General features: G+C 36.7%; 2 protein-coding genes and 1 non-coding gene across 6 annotated transcripts; all 3 read left to right on the top strand.

The window, feature by feature from the left end:
* Nucleotides 1–2,419: 2,419 nt before the first annotated feature.
* LOC113299976 (1-aminocyclopropane-1-carboxylate oxidase homolog 3-like) lies at nt 2,420–5,994 on the top strand. Of its 4 annotated transcripts, none has more exons than XM_026549103.1 (5): nt 2,420–2,946; nt 3,276–3,380; nt 4,288–4,995; nt 5,127–5,452; nt 5,566–5,994. In XM_026549103.1, exon 1 carries the CDS (start codon nt 2,506–2,508, stop codon nt 2,929–2,931), a length of 426 nt encoding a protein of 141 aa, XP_026404888.1. In that variant the 5' UTR covers nt 2,420–2,505; the 3' UTR covers nt 2,932–2,946; nt 3,276–3,380; nt 4,288–4,995; nt 5,127–5,452; nt 5,566–5,994. The 4 variants fall into 4 exon arrangements, with proteins under 4 accessions (XP_026404888.1, XP_026404889.1, XP_026404885.1 ...); XM_026549100.1 differs by having other exon boundaries at nt 2,927–2,946; XM_026549104.1 differs by lacking the exon at nt 3,276–3,380.
* On the top strand, nt 5,303–5,826 carry LOC113296255 (1-aminocyclopropane-1-carboxylate oxidase homolog 7-like). Its single transcript, XM_026544569.1, has 2 exons — nt 5,303–5,452; nt 5,566–5,826. The coding sequence occupies exons 1-2, from the start codon at nt 5,303–5,305 to the stop codon at nt 5,824–5,826; spliced, it is 411 nt and encodes a 136-aa protein (XP_026400354.1).
* A 7,632-nt stretch (nt 5,995–13,626) lies between the features above and the next one.
* Nucleotides 13,627–13,699, top strand: TRNAK-CUU. The gene has a single exon. It is a non-coding gene; the product is annotated as a tRNA-Lys (tRNA).
* Nucleotides 13,700–20,784: the final 7,085 nt, after the last annotated feature.

Here is a 20,784-nt window from a genome sequence, read left to right as displayed (position 1 = left end):
AAGTGTATTGTATTTACTAAATTGCCCCCTTATACTAAGTTTGACGTGGGGGCTTGATTTGTTTTTGTCATAAAAAAAGGCTGTTTTTGGAAGCCCAATAAATAAGGAAAGCCTAGGGTAGTTTTATTTATAAAACCCAAACAGACTTAAAAAACCCATTTTCCACTAGTGATATAATAGTAAATAGTAGAAACAGCCATACGGGTGTAGTTATCCACGCTATCAGGTGGGATAGCTTACAAAGACACTTTATAACGGCATACATTTTCATGTGCGGGCTATGACCGGGAATTCTTGCAGCATCTTTTCTTAGACGAAAGTCTGGGTCAACCTCACAAATTTTATGCAAAATTCTTAAAAAAATAGTGGTCGATACATACCTAAACGGTCATGGAACTTTTTCGGTCCCCAAGTGCAACCATCATTAAAAAATCCTGCATCATCCTTGCATCAGCTTCGACACGACTTCTATTGATTCATAAACTGATATAGCATGAGAATATTTTGATTTGTATCTTCTTCATCAGAATCATCGCCAAGACGAACTCCGAATTTGATTGACATATATCTCATTAAAGACATGCTTCAATCAACAACACCGGAGTAGCAATTTAATAGTGGCAAAGTGGACAACTAACAAATTTGACACTAGAATTAAACTATAACAAAGTTTACAACCAACTACATTTGCAATTGAATTCCAACAAAAGTGCAACATATTATGACCATGATAATATCTATATCTTCTAAATTACCAAGAGAATTAGACATGTAATCTAAGTTATCTCTTTTTCAAACATAACAATTGATATAACTTGCAATTAAGATATGAGTCCCTAAAATAACAATGTTAAACAAAGTAAAGTCTACACAAAGTGGTAACTAATAGTACTTGGATTCAATTTATGCTATTCATCAAAAAATATAGTGAAGATCTTTTCAATTGAGAATAAAAATAAAAACTAAGGTTTAAGGTTTCATTGGATAACCTTTGATTATTGAGATGATTAACCTCTTCAAAAAGTAGTCCAACTTGCAATTTAGAGCTTCTTCAACAAACCCAATATGTGAAAGTGTGCAGGTAATGATTCTTTGGTTAACTAGGGTCTCTCCTGTGTGAGAAGAAAGAAAAATTGGGGAAGAGCAAATGAACTATGGTCGAGTTCTCTGGATGTTTTGAGGCTAAATTTGACAACGGGCAATGATTCCGGTTCAATTGGGTTGGACTGGTCAAGATAAGGATATTGGGTGATGAGTGACCGTTTATGCAGAAACGAGCAATGATTGTTCGTTCTAAAGGGAACGATTGATGCATTACCATTTTTTTTTACTTAGAGCGGCTAACCATTAGCCGTCCCTTAATTTTTCAGAGAATTACCGTTAGAGCTAGGCCTTTTCCAGGCTGATATGTAAAGGCATTTGGGAAAAGCTTGGCATCTCCATAAGACCCCCGGTCTTAGCATTTGTGTTTATCTATCACCAACATTCATTGTGTTTTTTTACCTTCTTACATTCAATCAAATAATATATTTGGGATAGTGATCCATTTCACTCACACCTTGTCTCAATGTAATTTTCTCGCATTCCACTCTCTTTTTTGTTTTACCCTCACCTAATTTTTCAATTCCATATGTAACCTTGGAATACTTCATCACGGCTTCACGGCAATAGTTAGTAAGTTCGCGAATGATTCGCGAATCATTCGCGATTTTTTCCGTATCACGAATTTTACCGTTTTATTCGCGTACGTTTGCAACTCCGAACTCAAAACGCGTATTATGTGGCATTCCCGGATTATTCGCGAATCATTCACGAACTTTACGTATCCCGAATGATACGTCCGCTTAATTCGCCAGAAACTCTTTAGCTTTTACGTTTTCAAAGACCTATTTTTGGGGCTTTACTGCCTCCCAAGCATACACGTCCCAATATTAGACGTTGTTGTAATTTTTATGAAATAAAAATGACAGAAGAGATTTGAAGGTGAAGGTGAGAGAGATCTAAAACTCGCTAACCAAGCGTCTAAACCACTATACCACGTCCTCTTTGATGACTAATGTTGTATATATTATTAATATCATCATACTAAGTTTATTTTTTCTTTAAATAACTCACACATATGCATAAAAATTAATTTATGACCTTATAAATATTAATTATTTATTATATATAGATACCGAATTTTCAGAACCGAACTCACATTTATAAATCGAATTATACACGTACGTATACCGTTCCGAATTACTGACGAATCACGTCCCGTTGACCGAATTTTGGACCGAATTTGAATTTTACAAAACCGTATAATACTCGTACGTTTGCCGTTCCTTACGTTTGCCGAATCCCGAATTACTAACTATGCACGGGATTATTCCTACTTCTGACTTTCATTTGTCCCCATTCTTCCAGAACAGATAAACCCTAGAAAACTCGGTCCAATTTCCTTATCTCCTAGAAAACCGATAAAACCTCTCCAAAACCTTCAAAATTTAGGGTTTTCAAGAAATGGAACAACCAGCCACCCCAAATTCCATTTCATCATCATCATCGTCAACAACACCTGCTGTAACATCTTCAAATGAGAAGAGACCAATCCCAACACCAGAAGAGCTAATCTCACACTACGAATCCAAAGGGCTTGAGAAAAATGAAGCATCGATGAAAGTAATTGAAGATTTACAGAATGTAATATTCAGGATCTTAAGTTCAAAAGGAAGTAAAAAAGATAAATTCATGGCTAAAAGTTCAAGAATGCTTGATACGGTGAACACTCGTTTGAACATTTTGGAATTGAAATTGGATTCTAAACCTAATTTTGGTCAGACGCTTGGTATTGGTGTAGTTGCTGGTGGAATTGGGAGTGTTGTTCCTCATGTTTTTGGTGCTATTGGCCAGATTTGGAGTTCTGTTACGAATTCTACCAAGAATTGAATTCAATGGAAAATCGTATGGAAGTTCCTTTAATCCTTTGATTCTTGAATTGAGTTGTATGCTGCATTTGTGGAATTGGAATGCATGCTGCATTTTATGGAATTTTGTTGGATTTTCAGTTCTTGTTCAATTAAAAAGATGATGCATTTTGTTTTCAAGTATCTTGTATGATTATCACTATCAGAAAATGGTTCAATGCTTGCTTTTGTGTATGAAATGAATAGGATTTTGGTGCCTCATTAGTCAGAATTGAACATCAGCCATCAGTGAAAAACCCTTGATAGTCCCAATCTCAACTCGTGCCCGTTGCGACGGCTTAATATCTTATTCCTGTTCTGTGCCAGGCTCAATTTAGTGATGACGTTGCTACATAGACAAAGGCATGTGCTTGTCGCAGGGGATGGGAAACCTAGCCTTTCGGAGCTTAACTCTTTAGTTGGTAAAATAAGGTATCAATTCCAGACCCTGCTGAATGCAATGATCTTTCAGGCTTTATGTCATTGTGTCACGAGCTTAAAATAAGTCGGTCATCAGCATGATCCCCCTTCCTAATAGAAGTGTTGCAGTAGGAGGTTTTGGGAACAGGTGCTCTATTCAGAGCTTCCTGCCAAGTCTTGTTGACCTTGTGCAGAAGTTGCACCGGCAAGAACTCCCCCAGGTGCTCTGTTCAGAGCTTCCTGCTAAGTCCTGCCCCCAAGTTGCAGTAGTAAGTTGTTGAGAAGGTCTGCTGATCTTGCGGTCTCCCATGGCCCAATTCTGTGTATCTTTTTCTTTAACCAATTACTGGCAACAAAAAATGGATACTCATACTGAGCACTGAGCGAGAAATAAAAAATGCCAACAAAAAATGGATACTCATATTTTGTGTATGTCGTCTTTCATTGACACCTAGCAAGTGCATTTTATGCAGAATGCAACAGTCTTTCAGGCTTATGCCATCATGTCACAAGCTTTGAGTAAGTAGCCTAACAGCCATGTTCCTCCTTCCTACAGAAGTGTTACAATAGGATGATTCAGAACAGGTGCTCCTTAGAGCTTCCTGCTAAGCCTCGTTGAACTAGTAAGAATTCAACTCCAATTACAAACAAGCAACTTCAGAAAGAATCCTATAGATGATCCAATTTTTGCAGTTGAGCATACATACCATGGGCGGAAGTCTTATGTTATCCAAGTAAGCATTGCAATAACAATTTGTTCCGTACCCAAGCACAAAGTGCACACCAACTGGTCCATGGGCAAACCAGTTACAATATTCATCCTGTAGAAAACCTAAAAATCATTGAGAGATATTAGGGGAAACTCTGTCAAGTTTTTGATAAAAATGTCTAATTTTAAAGTGTTTCTCTTTTATGACAGGATGCATACATGTGGACTGGAGCAAGAACAAGACTTCTCAACAATAAAAAATATTATCAACCTTAATAAAAATTGAGTTAACAAATACAAGCCCAATCCAGAATTTGGTCAACTCTTCATCAACATCAACAAATCAATGAACACTTCCATGGAGAAAGCTTACATTAATGGCGAAAAACTAGCCGGCCAAGAAGAGTCATGTTACGACCGCATGAAGGAATTAAAGGCCATTGACGATACCAAAGCCGGTGTTAAAGGAGTAGCTGACACTGGACTCCTAAACATTCCTAGAGTCTTTGTTAGACCACCGGAGGAACTTGCTGAAGAGGAAAAGTTATTGCTAGTTGATAAGAGTGAAATTCATGAGCCAGCGATTCCAGTTATAGATTTGGAAGAGATGGAAAATCGGAGAAAGGAAATTGTAAATGAAATTCGACTTGCATCAGAATCTTGGGGCTTCTTTCAATTGTTGAATCATGGTATTCCTGAGACCGTGATGGACGAGATGATAAAAGGTGTTGCTAAATTTCATGAGCAAGATACAGAGGTGAAGAAACAATTCTACTCAAGAGATTCCACTAGAAAAGTGAAGTACCAGACCAGTTTTGATTGGTTTCAAACAAAATCCGCTAAATGGAAAGACACCTTCATCTGCTCGATGTTATCTCCAGATCTCATCGACCCTCGAGAATTACCAGACATATGCAGGTACACATGTGAATTGCAAATTCATCTTTTTGACTTGCATAACATAATTTCCTTACACATTTGTAAACTATGTTTTTCTTACACATTTGTAAACTATGTTTTTCTTATGAACATCAATGTGGTATCCTCAGAGATATAATTCTTGAGTACACGGAACATGTTCGGATACTGGGAGATACTCTTATCGAGTTACTGTCAGAAGGCCTTGGGCTCGAAAAGGATCATCTTAATTGAAGGCATGGATTGCACAAAATTCTTAGCAGTCCTTGGTCACTATTATCCTGCCTGCCCACAACCAAAACTAACTATGGGAGCACATAAGCATACCGATCCAAATTTCTTCACTCTTCTTCTCCAGGACAACATTGGTGGCCTACAAATTCTTTATCAGAACCATTGGATTGATGTCAAACCCATACCCGGAGCAATCGTAGTTAACATTGGTGACCTTATTCAGGTATGCGTATATTTTGAAACATCCATACAAACATGCGCTATTCTTGAAGTAAATATCGTACACATAATTATGTATCTGTTTTGGCTGATGCATTTGGGTATATGTATGTGTAGCTAATGAGCAGTGCAAAGTTTAAGAGTGCGGAACATAGAGTACTGGCGAATCGAGTAGGACCAAGGTTATCAGTGGCGTCATTTTTCGGTACAGCTGCCATGAACTCGTCAAAGATTAATGGTCCAATTAAGGAGCTACTTTCTGAAGAAGATGGCAAGGATCTACCTGTCTACAGAAATGTTACGGTTCCAGAGTACATGAAGCATTATTATTCTAAAGGAAGCGATGGTGTCCACGCCCTATCGCTCTTCAAGTTGTGAAGTCAATGATAGTTAAATATCTTGATCAACTTCCTGCAGCCTGCAGGCATTGCTTGATTGGTTTTCTACATCTCAATTACTCTCTTAGTGTTAAGTTGTTATCATTGTGCACTCTGCAGTCCTTGTAATTTGAAGAAAAAATGTAGACTAATTTGAAAAGCTTTCGCAATGTTTTACATATCTTAATTTCTCGAGCATCGATATACTACATTAAACTTTGTAATAACAAAGTGAACAAATGGACCTCGATCTGCTTCGTCTAACATTTCGTATGACTGGTACATGAAGAAAAATATGAAAAAGAAGAAACTGCAGCTTAGTGTACACACCGGAATGGTAAGTCTAGGTATATGGCTTAGAACTGTGTATGTGCCCGTAATGAATGCAATTGACATTGCTAAGATGGCAACAAATGTGCAAGCAAGTGTTGGTACTGCTGCTGATATTAATTCGTACTTGTAGCTTAGAGCGGTGGCATGAAATTTAGACCAGAAGTGAATGAAAACAGCATAAACAGAAACGAGCATCGCTAAACTATTAAAAACTAGAAATACTATAAAGGCTGCATTTTTGGCTAGAGTTGCCATGCCCTCATTTGGTCCATCACTTTTAAAGCCTCCAGGTACCGTAAATCCAGCTGCCAATGCAAAAGTTGCTATGAGGGCAGCCACCACCATGTGGATTTGGCTCAAATTCTCCAATTTACCTAAATCTCTTCCTTTGTGTGCTATTTCTTCTACTTCTTTCCTCTGCTCCCTCTTGTTTCTTCTATTTAGCAGTACAACCAGCACACAAGTGAAGCAAACACCGGAACCTGCAGTCAATGAGCCAAGTGCTGGAATGTACAAACGAACTGCAGTCGATATGCCGAGATAATAGCTAGCATAGACGGCAGAAATTCAACTTATCTGACGAGTTCAAGTCTTGTATTCAAGTCTGTTGTAACAATAACTAAGCTGCAGCTGTATCTTATCTTATAATTTTGGATTGGGATTGACTGTAACAATCTATCTCTTGTATCTGTGTATAAATATTGAATGAAACAATCGAGTCTACACAATTGTGAGACTTATATTCTATCTTTCTTATAAATCTAAGATGGTATCATCCTTTTAGATCCTATGAATTTTTTTTTCTCTTCCGCGGTTTTCATCTCTGATTTATCACAATGGCAGGAACTGATCAATCTTCTCCTCCATCTCCGACCCATCAATCCACATAAAATAACCAAAGCTCAGAAAACCACTCAAACCAAGTTTCTGGAAATCCTAGAGTTTTTAGATCCTTATGCGATTCACCCTTCAGATAACCCTGCAACTGTGTTATTCTCCCCACTTCTTCAAGGAGACAACTACGCATCTTGGGTTCGTGGCATCGCCAAGGCTCTTAATGCAAAAGGGAAGCTTGGGTTTGTTGATGGCTCTCTACCTCCTCCGGCCAATGATCTTACTTACGAATGCAAGAAGAGATGTGACGATATTGTGGGAAGCTGGTTGCTTAACTCTGTGCATCCTGACATTTGAGGAAGTTGCTTATATGCAGCCTCCTCGTATGCTATCTGGAAGGATCTTCAGGTACGTTTTTGTATTTCAAATGCCCCCAAATTGTTTCGGCTAAAGTCTGTCATTGCTTCTATCCGTCAAGAATCCATGCCTTCTCATTATACTATACCAAGATTAAGACCTTATGGGATCAATATGAAGTCTTCGCTTGAACATGTTGAACGTGATCGGGCAATGGAATTTCTCCAAGGCCTCTCTTGAATTTGAGAAGCCAGATTTTAACAATGGAGCCTTTCCCAACTGCATTGAGGATTTTTAATTTGGTTCAACAAGAGGAGGAGCAACAGAACATTACTGCTAGTCCACTCCCAACTGTTGAATCAGCAGCTCTCAATATCAATCGCCATGCCCCTTAACAGTCTCGTTCTTCCACTAGTCACAACAAGCGTCAGCGTCCTACAGTGACTATTGCAACCGCCACGGCCATGGATAGTCGTGAGTTGCAGTAGTCACCACTTGTCACGAACATGGCCGTGATAATAGCAGTTGGTGGGTTGCTGGGTGTAGATGGAAATCCATGAAAGCGATAACACTTGTCACGAACATGGCCGTGGCGGTTGCAGTAGTCACAGTGAGGACGCTGACGCTTGTTGATATGGATCTAAAAGGACGATAAAAGGATCTTAAAGGATGATACCATCTACATATGGGTTGCAATCTTCCTATCAAGGCAAAATAATATGATATGGATGAGAACGAAATCAAAACCAGAAACACTGAAAAATGATTAGGAAAAGGTAGTACCAGGCAATAATGAAGACGGTCGTAGGTTGCAATCTCGCAGATATATGGGTAACTGAGAGTGCTTTTCACTCTAGGATCATTCAGAAAGGCTCTAGCGCACTCTCTTGCGCATACAAAATTAACATCATAGGCTCTGGATTCTAGAGCCAAATTCCAAGGTGTGTTTCCATGCTTATCCCCACTATGTATAAGATTATTCACCATGTAGTTTGATTTCATATCGAAGACATACTTGACGACCTTAGATCTTTTTTTCTCAACAGCAACATGAAGAAAATTTCGGCCTTCATTGTCGACCAGTTCCCAACAATCAGGACAACGTCGAGTCACATGTTCAATAAAAATATCACTCTGGTAGCATGGTGAAGCGCTGTCATACCATCTTTGTCCTGTATGTATGCAACAGTAGGATCAACATCCAACAACTTAATAGCTACTTCCACGGCACCGTAAAACGCAGGCGCACTACGCCCATCCCTGTCTACCTCCTTTACCATATGTGGTTTCTTCTTCAACAGTACGTCTACCATGAGACCTGTCAAATTTGTCTTAAAAGTTCATTACCAGGGGAGGAACTCTAGACTCTTCGATTTTCCTTTTGTTATGAATTGAATCATTTTTGCTCGTGCTGTTGGAATATAGTAAAAAGAAAACTTGTTCTTCACTGCAGGATCTTTTTCTGCTATCATTGTTCCTTGACTTTAACATGATTTTCTATGTTAATATTAAAGATATTATTTCCGAATCTATTTTCCATTCCATATATATTTTTCCAGAGATTATGAATTAGATTATTGAATCAAAATTAAACCTAGAATAGCAAAATACATTGACTAGGTAAACTAACTTATCCAGCTAGAATAAAGGAGTTACTAGCCAGAATGCGTAATCCTATGCATGACTTGGTCTTGTAATTATCTTCTCCACACGTCCGTTGAATGCACCATAAGCTAACTGACCACCTCGATCACCTCGGTGGCTAATATATGTGCCACATAATCCAACACCCCCCTCAAGTTGGACACGGAGAGAAATGAAGTGTGCAACTAGGACAATATCTTGAAAAGAAACCTTGTAAACTAAACTTTGTATGACGTACTTCGACCATCACATGGATGCTTCATTCACGTACTTGGAAGTGGCAGTGAACTTTATGAGCTGACTTTTTTTCTTTTACGCCAGCAACTTGATTTAGGCTCCTTTGTCTTCTTTTCTTTTCACAGTCTTCATTTTAGCAACACCATTTTGGTATTGTCCATTGTAGACAAGACATCTTGGTTTGTTGATTTTTTTTTTTAACCAAGACAAGATATTGTAGACAACCAACAGCTTGGAACAGAATCAACAGATGGTTGTTTAAGAAAGTTTTCACAAATGAAAACTATAATTTCAAAAAGTTATCAATAGCTAAAACAGTTTGTTGATTCTTCGACAGGTAAGATCTCTGTGTAGACTGACAAACCATTTTTCTTTATAAGTGATTGAAAACTGGAGTTGGAATTCAAAGATGATATACGTACAAGGTGATCGGTACTGTACATCTCCATGACAATGGTATAGTAGAAGTCAGAAATGTAGTTCAAGAAACTAGGAGAAGCTCCAGTAGATAGTGGAACTGATCATACTCAAGAAGAAACAAAACATTATTGTCTCCTTGGAACTTATGCTGGAAAAGCATAAAAAATGACGAATCGATTTGATCGATCAAAACCAATATTGGTGAAAGATATGTTTCATATTATGATTAGGATATTGAGATAAATCCATCATCTGATCTTGAAAATGAAAGAAAAATTGTGGAACACTACCTACTGAATCAGTGGTAAAGAGTATTGACCAAGCAATGTTATCGCCTTCTTTTGAAGGGTACTCCCCATTTGATTATGGGAATAATCACGAAGATCCATATCCATAGTCAACAACTATGATAAAGAACTCATGAAATTGATGATAATTGATTTCAAACTCAACATCTTTGCTTGAATACAGAAAAGACTGCTTTATAGATGAGATAACTATCAAGAATATAAAACATCAATGATGATGAGATGTAAAACTAAAAAAATGCGTTTGATGAAAAGAAATAACAGATCAAATCAAATATGTTTGACGACTCATATAATGAGTACTGATGATACAAAAATTTGTTGTTGCGAATGAAACGCATGAAACAACTAATAAGTACTCTGAATGAATACTAGGTTTGCACCAAGGTTTGCGGGGAAGCTTTTATTGCCCCCTGGAATTGGAGAAATCTCAAGTCTTTATGAAGCAAAACCTCAATGAGTTAAACTTGTTTAACCGATAAACAAGACATGAATAGAGAGACAAGCACATGGAGATTTTCTGATCATCCATGGAATATTACACACGTCTTCACTGTTCATTGTTTGAGAACAGAAAGACCTGTGCAAGAGCATCTTTGATGAGAACTGATAAAGATGCGGAACAAATTAGAGACAATGATAAAATTGATCTGCCTGGGTAAACCCAATTTCGAAATGCAGAGAATCCTTTGCAAGTTAATTAAAGCTCATAAAACAAAGGATAAGTAATACAAGAAAACCCATGATTGTGATTTGATGATTAAACCATTAAGATATGGGACGAGAACAGGAAAGCAAATGATCTAGTCACCCGTAACGAAGATAAAATTAGTTGACCATAGAAGCAAAACACATTTTTTGGTTAAAAAGTAAACGGGAGATTCATGATATACGTCAACTATCGGGGAAGAGTTATCCGACTATAACTCTGATGGGAAAAAAATATAATCATCCATTGAAAATACAAACTAATATTGAAGACTAGTCTGCACAAATAGATGAAAAAGATAACAAAAAAGAACATAGAAAGCGGAAGCATTTGAGCAGATCTCCCCGCTCCGATACCATAATAAATTATGGGTATCGAGATGGATCGATTAAGCAAAATCAATCAAGCATAATTAAAGAAGACAAGAGAATTAAAGTGATTATGTGTCATTTTTCTTTGATGGGTATGTATCCAATATCATATGCATTTTGCTTATAGCATATTCTCCTGCCATTTTGGTACTCCATTTTTTATTGGAATATATATGGCACGTCCAATAATTTGGATCTGATTTCCTATACAAGTTCGATTTTTCTGTTTGTTCAATTTATCAAGAACACTCGGTTGAATTTTTTTTTCTTCTCTTTACGACGAACACTCACAGTTCCGGAATATTTTATGCTTTCAAATTCCATGGTCAGCTATTCCATGTGCTCATATCTTTTTCAAGATCGTCGTTATCACCTTCAACTCTTTGTTTCTTTCCTGCTCATGTCCCATATGTTAGGGATTTATTCATCACAATCCATTTACAACTTCAATGGGTTTTGCTTAAAATATTTTTGAAACTAGTTTTCATCCACGAGAACTCTCTTTGACGTCCATCTGTGTTCCTCGGTATAGACGTATCTTATATTAGTTGTAACTAGTTGGTTGTGACTTGTGCCTTGTTCATTCGGCATTATCATCTGAACAATCAAATCGAAGATATGTATAAACTTTTGTACCTTTTTATCAAGTTCAGTACAAGTTGTGAGCATGAAGACTATACTGCTCATTTTTCACTTGTGAAAACTAATTTTCTTAGACGACCATCATTAGTTTCAATGTGTTGGTTTGTCTATCATATCATGTCTTGGTTAATTATCAAACCAAGTTCATACCATTATCTTGACTAGGTATCTTAAGCTTAGCTTGAACAATTTAGCTACTAACTAGCGTATTACGACTTGGTCTTCTGACTATGATTCGGTATTCACTTCATATGCAAGATTTGACACTGCCACTTGATTTCTTCTTCCGTCGCAACTATGTCTTGTACTGCACTTCTACTATATTCCAACAAGTGCAAACAAGTGAAATAGCAAAACTAACTCAAGAACAATAAATTCCGACATTCTACAGTAGTTATTTGCTTATACATTACTTGAATCAAACGTGTACAGCACCGCGATGTGCAACATGGTCCTTCCACCTGGTGCACTATGGTTCTGGCATGGAAAATTGTCAAGGATATAATCAACATGATGCCACTATCCATATTTGACAGCCAGGTATAATGGAGTTTCCCCAGCAGGATTAGCCGAATATTCAAAACGCTTCCGCTAACAACTTCAGTACTTCAACATTAGCTCGATTTCGCAGTGCCTCATGAAGTGCCGTGTCTTTCTTTGTATTCTCCATTCTCACTAGTTGCTGCAATTTTAAGCATCCATTTTCTTCTCCAGGTACATTAATCATGCAACCATTACTACTTTCTTCTTCTCTTTCTACATCGCCTCTGTAGGATCCAAATATCGCACAAGTATTTGTGAGTGTGCGAGATTCATAAAAGGCTGTGCGATAATGTCGCACGGAGGATAGGAAATAAAAGGAAATAAGAAATAAAAGGAAATATGAAATAAAAGGAAATATGAGCTGTCATCCACTAGATAGCATCCTACATAAACAGAAAGGTAGGAGAGAGAAAAGTAACTTGTATTATTATTATTATCTTCTTATTCTTCCCCAAAAACCAGAGAGAGAGAGAGAGAGCTCCAAATACTCATTAATGGAGTCTCAATTGTAATCCATATGTAATTACAAACAATCATAGTGAAGATCCCTCACCCCGTGGATGTAGATCACATTGATCGAACCACGTAAATCTTGTGTCTTATTTTCTATTATCATTATCTTTATCTTTATTTTCATATCATATAAGTTTAGATCTAGAAATTATAGTCATCATAGTACAAGGGGTGTGTTGTAGGATTTCCTGCAACTACAACCTCCTTCCTCTTCTTGTCGGGCAAAGTTCAATAAAACTTTAGCGACATCAGGCAATCCTAACCTTGCACCAACATGTAGAGGAGTATTTCCTTCAAAGTTTTGTTGCAACAGTAAGGACGGACATGTTTTGCATATCATTTTGACACAAACTTCTTGGTTGTATTGAACATCAACATGAAGTGAATTGTTGTTGAGATGTGTCTTCATTAATCTCATTTGGATGATAAGATCATTATCTTCAACAAAAGGAATTTTATTTAAGTAATCAATCTTGCCTGCTTTTATAGCTTCATACAAAGTAGAGTTCATCGTATGGTTCTTCTGCAACTTCCTTGGGTATGATTTTTCCACTATCTGCAAAATATTCGTGTAACTTTTAGAGGTCAATCTGAGACAGAATAGATCTCAGATGATATGATGGCCATGGTAGAGATGGTGCTGAGAAAAGGAAAGTGGTCTTGGAATGAGTACTGAGGCATACAAAATTGACTTTCTCGTATAATGGTGCAGATTATTTTATGGATTTTTATTCACGAAATTTGGAACAAAGTAAAATGTTTTTGTCCCGAGAATCAAATCCCTAGTATCTAGTTTATACTCACCTAATTTTTCAAGAAAAAGAAATGAGAAAAAAAAAGGATAGAAGATGTCAACAACCGAAGAACTAGAGCCTATGAACTGAGCAGTTGCCCGTCTAGCTCAGTTGGTAGAGCGCAAGGCTCTTAACCTTGTGGTCATGGGTTCGATCCCCACGGTGGGCATTTACTCTCTCATTTTTTTTAGTTGGGTCCGGGTTCGAGCCAATTTTTTTTTGCAGAAACGCGTAATCAATAGCTAATCCTTTGAAAATCCATTGGAGAACAACAAACCCTCATGCCGGAGTTACCCACCTTCCAAGGATTGCTTCGGATCACGCACCCATTCTGCTACACACCAAAGCAATTGACTGGCAAGGAAAAAAAATTTACAAGTTTGAACATCTATGGCTGACACATCCACATCTTAAGAAAATCATTGAATCTGCATGGACACAACAAAGAGACTTAGATTCTTCCCTGGATCTTCAACTCAGGTTAATCACAACAGGAAAAACACTAATGGACTGGAACAAGAACACTTTTGGACATCTTCCAAAGTTAATTCGCAAGTCAACAACACAAATTAAGATGGCTCAACATCAATGTGTTATTCACATCGGAGAAGAACAAAATTATTGGATAAATCGCGAGAAGGAGTTGCGCAATAATCACCTAATTTTACTTCAATTCCATGCAACATACTGGAAACAAAGATCCAGAATTCAATGGCTCCAATCAGGAGACAATAATATAACCTTCTTCCATACCAAGGCAACCATACACCGAAGCCGCAACAACATAAAGCAACTTCAAGATCATCAAAACAACTGGGTCAGTGATAAGGATCAAGTGATCCAGATCATCCTCGATCATTTCACTACTCAATATTCAGCACCAAGCACAACTTTGGACGAAGAACTCTTTGAAGAAATAGCTCCACGATTGACACCTTCTCAATGTGATCAGATCTCGGCAGCCGTAACAGTAAAGGAAATCAAGCAAGCGTTGTTCTCCATCAACTCTGAAAGTGCTCCTGGTCCAGATGGATACACCAGTAAGTTTTTTAAAGTTTTCTGGGATACCACCCATATTCAATTAATTGATATGGTTCGAAGTTTTTTCGATAATTTAAACATCCACCCTCTCATGAATCATACAAACATTACACTAATTCCGAAAGTTGACAACCCAACAAAACCTTCTCAATTCAGACCTATAAGCCTTTGCAATGTCAACTACAAAATCACATCAAAAATCCTAGTCAACCGTTCACGTCCTCTTCTTCCATTCTTAATAAGTCCATATCAAAGTGCCTTCATCCCTAAGAGATCCATACATCGCATGTGAGCTATTTCATCACATCAGAACATCATCAACCACCAAAACCCCCAAAATAGCTCTCAAACTTGACATCCAAAAAGCCTATGATAGCCTGGATTGGGGATTCATCAAAAAAGCTTTTACAAAATTAGGTTTTCCATCAATATTTGTGGAATATATCATGATATGTATCAAATAGGTAACTTACTCAATCAACATCAATGGTACACCATATGGATTCATCAATCCTACCAGAGGCATTAGACAAGGTGATCCCATATCTTCCTACATATTCATTATATGTGCGGAAATTCTATCAACAAATCTTGCCAAACTGGAGGCAAGAAAAATGATTCAAGGAATCCGGATATCAAAAAAGGCACCTCCCATCCTACACCTAATGTATGCAGATGATTTGCTCATCACATACAAAGCTACCCAGGAAAGTAGCAATCACCTTCAGAGAATTCTTCAATCATACGGCTTTTCAACTGGTCAAATTATCAACTCAACAAAATCAACCATCATTCACCACCCAAGGCTACAACAACATCACATAGATAATCTTCATCAATTCTTCGGCATGCCAACCACATCAATCCCACCTATATACTTAGGAGTTCAATTCAAACACGGGAGGACCTCACGTCACATCTTCGAACCACTACTCCAGCGATTGGCTCGCAAAGCTCAAGGATGGATCACAAAATGCCTTACCCCCGCTGGCAGACTAGTCCTAATAAAAACCTCTTTAACACCAACCTCAAATCACCTCATGCAAACACAGATCTTTCCAACCAATGTTCACAAACAAATTGATCGAATCACTAGGAATTTTTTCTGGGGTCACGATTCTTCGGTCAGAAAACTTCACCCGTTAGGATGGAACAATCTAAACAAGCCAATAGCGGAGGGAGGACTGAGTATCAGGAAGAGTAGCCATCACAATAAAGTTCTTTTCATGAAAAAATTTGGAACATTCAAGACCAACCACATTCCATTTTCTCAAGCCTATTCAAAGAAAAATACCTTCACCATCAGCCTATATTGCAAGCTACAATTTCAATACCCAGTACTGCTAGCCCACAATGGAAACAAATAGCATCTCTCATTCCTACTGTTAAAAAATCATATATTTCACCAAATAGGAAATGGTTTAGATACCCCTATCCAAGCTAATTGGATACCTCACTTTCAAAACCTTGATCCAACCCAATGCGACCCCATTCAATATGTCGCAGAATTAATCGACCCCATCTCTCATAACTGGAATCACGATCATCTAAACATCCTACCCAACGCTCCAACATATTCTAAATATCCACCTTCCCCTTAGAAACATCTCAGACAAAATTATTTGGCCCCACTCTAAATCTGGTAAATACACCACAACATCCGGGTACAGCTGTCTAATCCAACAAGAAAACATCTCTCTCCCACAACCTCACCCTCCACCCCTGCCAAACACAAAATTCTTATGGACCTTAACGTGTCCTCCAAAATTACAGTTTTTCTTGTGGAAAGCTATAAATGAAGGTTTGTCAACCTTCGCTCTACTCCATCACATCAATCTCTCCACTTCCAACCTCTGCCCCCGTTGTAACTATGAGCCTGAAACAACCAATCACATGTTGATTCATTGTCCAATGGCTCTATCCACTTGGACCACCTTATCTAACCGCATATCAGAAAACCAAACCCAAGGTAACCACCAACCAATTATCATAAACAACCAAACAACCATTTCTCAATTACTGCAAACTCGAGGTAATACTTCCTATATCACATCTTGTTGTTTCCTCATGTGGTCTATATGGACAACCAGAAATGAGCTTGTATTTAATCAGACACATTCCACCCATGACGACATCCTGGCAAGATCTTTCGCACAACAACATGAATTTGAATGGGCAAAATTAACCTCCCCTCCGGTTCTTCCCGGGAAGCTTCCTTGTAGATTGGAAACACACACAATAAAACCTTCTACAACCATTCAAGTGGGTTGGAATTTCCCAACATCAGACTGGTTCAAAATAAATACCGATGGTGCAGCTAGAGGTAACCCGGGAATAGTGGGAGCAGGATTCGTATGCAGGAACTCAAGCGCACACACAGTTTTGGCTATTGCCCAACCTCTAGGTATTACCACAGCGCTAAAGGCGGAAACATGGGCCGCAGTAATAACGACCAGAGCAGCAAATGAAAGAAATTGGACTAAAGTCATATTCGAGACGGACTCGGAAAATCTCGTGTACTTCATTAAAACTCCAAAGGAAGCTCCATGGTATATCTCTGCAATGATTGAAGAAATCATACATCGAATGTGTCAAATCCCATGTTGTGTTATTCAACATAATTATAGAGAAAGAAACCAAGCAGCAGATGGACTAGCAAACTTTGCAGCCGACGGAAGCCAAGCGGGAAACCTATCAACGTCAATTTGGGAACAGACGAATCCGGATTTTCTGAACCAAATTCTTTTGAGTGACTCTATGGGAATCACATTCCCACGTGTAATAACAATTTAGTTGGTTTTTCTAATTTATGCATGCTTCAAAAAAAAAAGCTAATCTAATCCACCTATAGAACACAAAATGGATGCACAATTAAAAATAAAAGGAAAAAAATTAATAGAAAAATGGGAGATAATTGTGGTGAGGAGTAGAATTATTTTTTTTTTTAATAAGATTTAGCTTTTAGTTATCCCTTTAATGGACTGAAAATTAAATATATAGAACTACATGGGGCTAAAAGTAATTTTCTTTAAAATTTCTATAGCAAAAAAAAATTGGGACAAATTTAAGGACGGGCTATAGCCCGAGTTATCCCCTTGCTAGAACTTTCCCAGCTTATTATAGCTTTGGTTTAAATAACCTAGCATTTTTAAGGGCCACTCAAAAGGAATTAGAGGCCACCTTTTTATTCCTATCCATTGAAGGTGGTTAAGGGGCGTCTTAAAAATAGTAAAGTGTATATATTATCCTTTATCTTTATACTAAATCTAAACATATGTCCCTCATATCATTCCTCTTCTTCTTCTCTTTTCTACCCATTGAATTTTTTTTCATCATTTTAGTTTTGATTGAAAACAAAGATCGTCGATCAAACAAATGTTTTGATTGATTGTTTAAAATTAAAACTCAAAATTCATTAACCTTAAAGTTGAAACTTAGAACATCAAAAAACAAAAAGGAGTTAAACAAACAAAACGAATAGATGATAGTAGTTGTGATTCAAAATTAGGATTTGATTACTTGAAATCAAAATTTTGATCCGAAAATTTTCTTGCATTTATACTAGCAGAAACATAATCTGTAGATAATAATCTACTTTAGGTACCGATTATGGTTGATGTTCTTGGATTTGCAGTAGCAGAAACATAATCGGTAGATAATAATCTACCTACCGATTATGGTTGATGTTCTTCATTTCTTAAGAACATCAACCATAATCGGTAGGTAAATTTATCATTATCTACCGATTATTCTTGATTCAAAAAATTTAATTTCTCTGTACTAAAAGTTACGCACAACCGGTAGATAATGAACACCATTAACTGTGAAAGTAGATAATTTCGAAATTCTATTAAGTTTTGAAAATTTGAATTTTGGGCCATGAACACAATCGGTAGATAATAAGCATCACTTATTAACACAATTTACTAACGATTATGGTAATACCAAAATTCAAAAATTGAGTATATTCGGAGGTTAAAGTAACACACTTTACTACCGATTATGGTAGTATGAAAGTTCGAAAATTTTAGGATTTTGGCAAAATCACATTTTAGGGCCAATATATATTCGGAAGTTAAATTTACTACCGATTATGGTAGTATCAAAATTCGAAAATTGAGTATATTCGGAGGTTAAAGTAATACACTTTACTACCGATTATGATAGTACCAAAGTTTGAAAATTTTAGAATTTTGGCAAAATCTCATTTTGGGGCCAATATACATTCGGAAGTTAAATTTATTACCGATTATGGTAGTACCAAAATTTGAAAACTGAGTATATTCGGAGGTTAAAGTAATACACTTTGCTACCGATTATGATAGTACCAAAGTTTGAAAATTTTAGAATTTTGGCGAAATCTCATTTTGGGGGCAATATACATTCGGAAGTTAAATTTACTACCGATTATGGTAGTACTAAAATTCTAAAATTGAGTATATTCGGAGGTCAAAGTAATACACTTTACTAGCGATTATGGTAGTACCAAAGTTTGAAAATCTTAGAATTTTGGCAAAATCTCATTTTGGGGCCAATATACATTCGGAAGTTAAATTTACTACCGATTATAATAGTACTAAAATTCGAGAACTGAGTATATTCGGAGGTTAAAATAACACACTTTACTACCAATTGTAATTAAACTACCGATTGTAGTATTAACTACCGGTTGTGGAAGGATAATTTTACCATTACGAAATATGCGAGATAAGGGTTACCTTTTATTTAGGTTTGGGTGACCCTATTTTGTCTTATTGTTGGCCCCTAATTCCTTTTGGGTGGCCCCTAAAAATGCTAAATTAAATAAGAGTTTGTGGTTCTTCATGAGACCAAGCTGTTTCTCAAATTTGCAAACCGGGTTGTCAGCCAATCTTGATTTATACGAAGAGTTTTTGTATTCAAACCACTCTCATCTCCTTACGCCAACAATGATGGTAAGGGTGATATTATGTCTTTTAATGGTGGTGCCCCTCCAAAATATATTACACAAATTTGATTAAAAAGATCAAAATCAACAATCCCTGTATGAAAATAACATTTAGATTTTGATACTGTTTAAATTTACAAAAATTTAAAAATAGCCAGGATGTAAATAGTTTCATCCTCTCCATTTTCAAATACTTTTTTTTATTTTTAATTTACATCAGGATGCATCCAGTTTCATCCTTGCTATTTTTTAAGTTTAAGTCAAGATGAATTCAGTTTCATCCTTGCTATTTTTTTGGTGTCCATTTCACCCGTACAAATTTTTACTCGTCCATTTGAATCATGTTTTAAATATATTTGGACAAATGACCCATTTTCCGAATATATTATTGACACCCTAGATCTCGTATCATTCTGGATCACTCTATGTGTCACACTTTTTAACCTCCCATTACTCATTACCTGCACACACACATAAAGAAATCCTCTAAATTTACCATAACATAGTCTTAGTATAACACATCGAGTGAAAAAATTTTAAAAAAAAAACTCAAGCCGCTGCTATGATGATCCCAGAATTTTTATAGGTTATTAACAATTCAGTGGCCATGATTATTTTGTTTTATATGAATGAGAGCATTTCGTCGAATTTGATACCCTTGTAGCAGTGATGTAATTTTACCGGTAACATGTCACCAATGATAGCAAAGTAGGAATTTTGATCAGGTAGAATAGGAATCCAGGACCCATTTCTATCAGCAATTCGAAAGCCAGCTATGTTGTTTGATCTTACTATCGATATTATTTGTGGATATGTATTTTCTCCAAATCAAACTATATCTCTAGTATGTTTAGGACACGGAGGGTAATGATTCATTTGGAAAGTAAATTCACTTTCTTCATCTTCTAGTAATCTGCTAAATGCATTTCTTCGCTTAATCATTAACCCATTCTCTAGTAATCTATGAACTTGAATAGCTAATTTCTTCATTGATGCTATATAATTATTCACAACAAATTTATAAGCACAACATCAACAATGCCAGACAAAAAAAAGACAAAATAAAAAAAAATCCACTCATTTTTTTAATTTTTCTTAATTTTTCTTAATAAAATATTATTATCAAATCAAGAAAATTGATGTGTATCGTATGAGCAATCAAATTAGTGATCTTATTTCCATTCAATTAATAAGTAATATAATGGAAGTCGTATTTGTTCCAGAGGGGTTTTTGTTTAGGTTTTATGAGAAAGTATGTGAAATGACGAGGTGACCAAGTACACCAC

The sequence above is a fragment of the Papaver somniferum genome, chromosome 7 (genome assembly GCF_003573695.1).
Source record: "Papaver somniferum cultivar HN1 chromosome 7, ASM357369v1, whole genome shotgun sequence".
Taxonomy (NCBI): Eukaryota; Viridiplantae; Streptophyta; class Magnoliopsida; order Ranunculales; family Papaveraceae; genus Papaver; species Papaver somniferum.
Note: the sequence above shows the minus strand (reverse complement) of the source record. Positions and strands in the feature narration are given on the sequence as shown.

Excerpts from the sequence above, each read along its gene's own strand:
- LOC113296255 (XM_026544569.1), top strand. The coding sequence starts at position 5,303 with ATGGGAGCACATAAGCATACCGATCCAAATTTCTTCACTCTTCTTCTC. Across the intron at positions 5,453-5,565 it reads ACATTGGTGACCTTATTCAG|CTAATGAGCAGTGCAAAGTT; the intron begins GTATGCGTATAT and ends ATGTATGTGTAG.
- LOC113299976 (XM_026549100.1), top strand. The coding sequence starts at position 4,424 with ATGAACACTTCCATGGAGAAAGCTTACATTAATGGCGAAAAACTAGCC. Across the intron at positions 4,996-5,126 it reads GAATTACCAGACATATGCAG|AGATATAATTCTTGAGTACA; the intron begins GTACACATGTGA and ends TGGTATCCTCAG.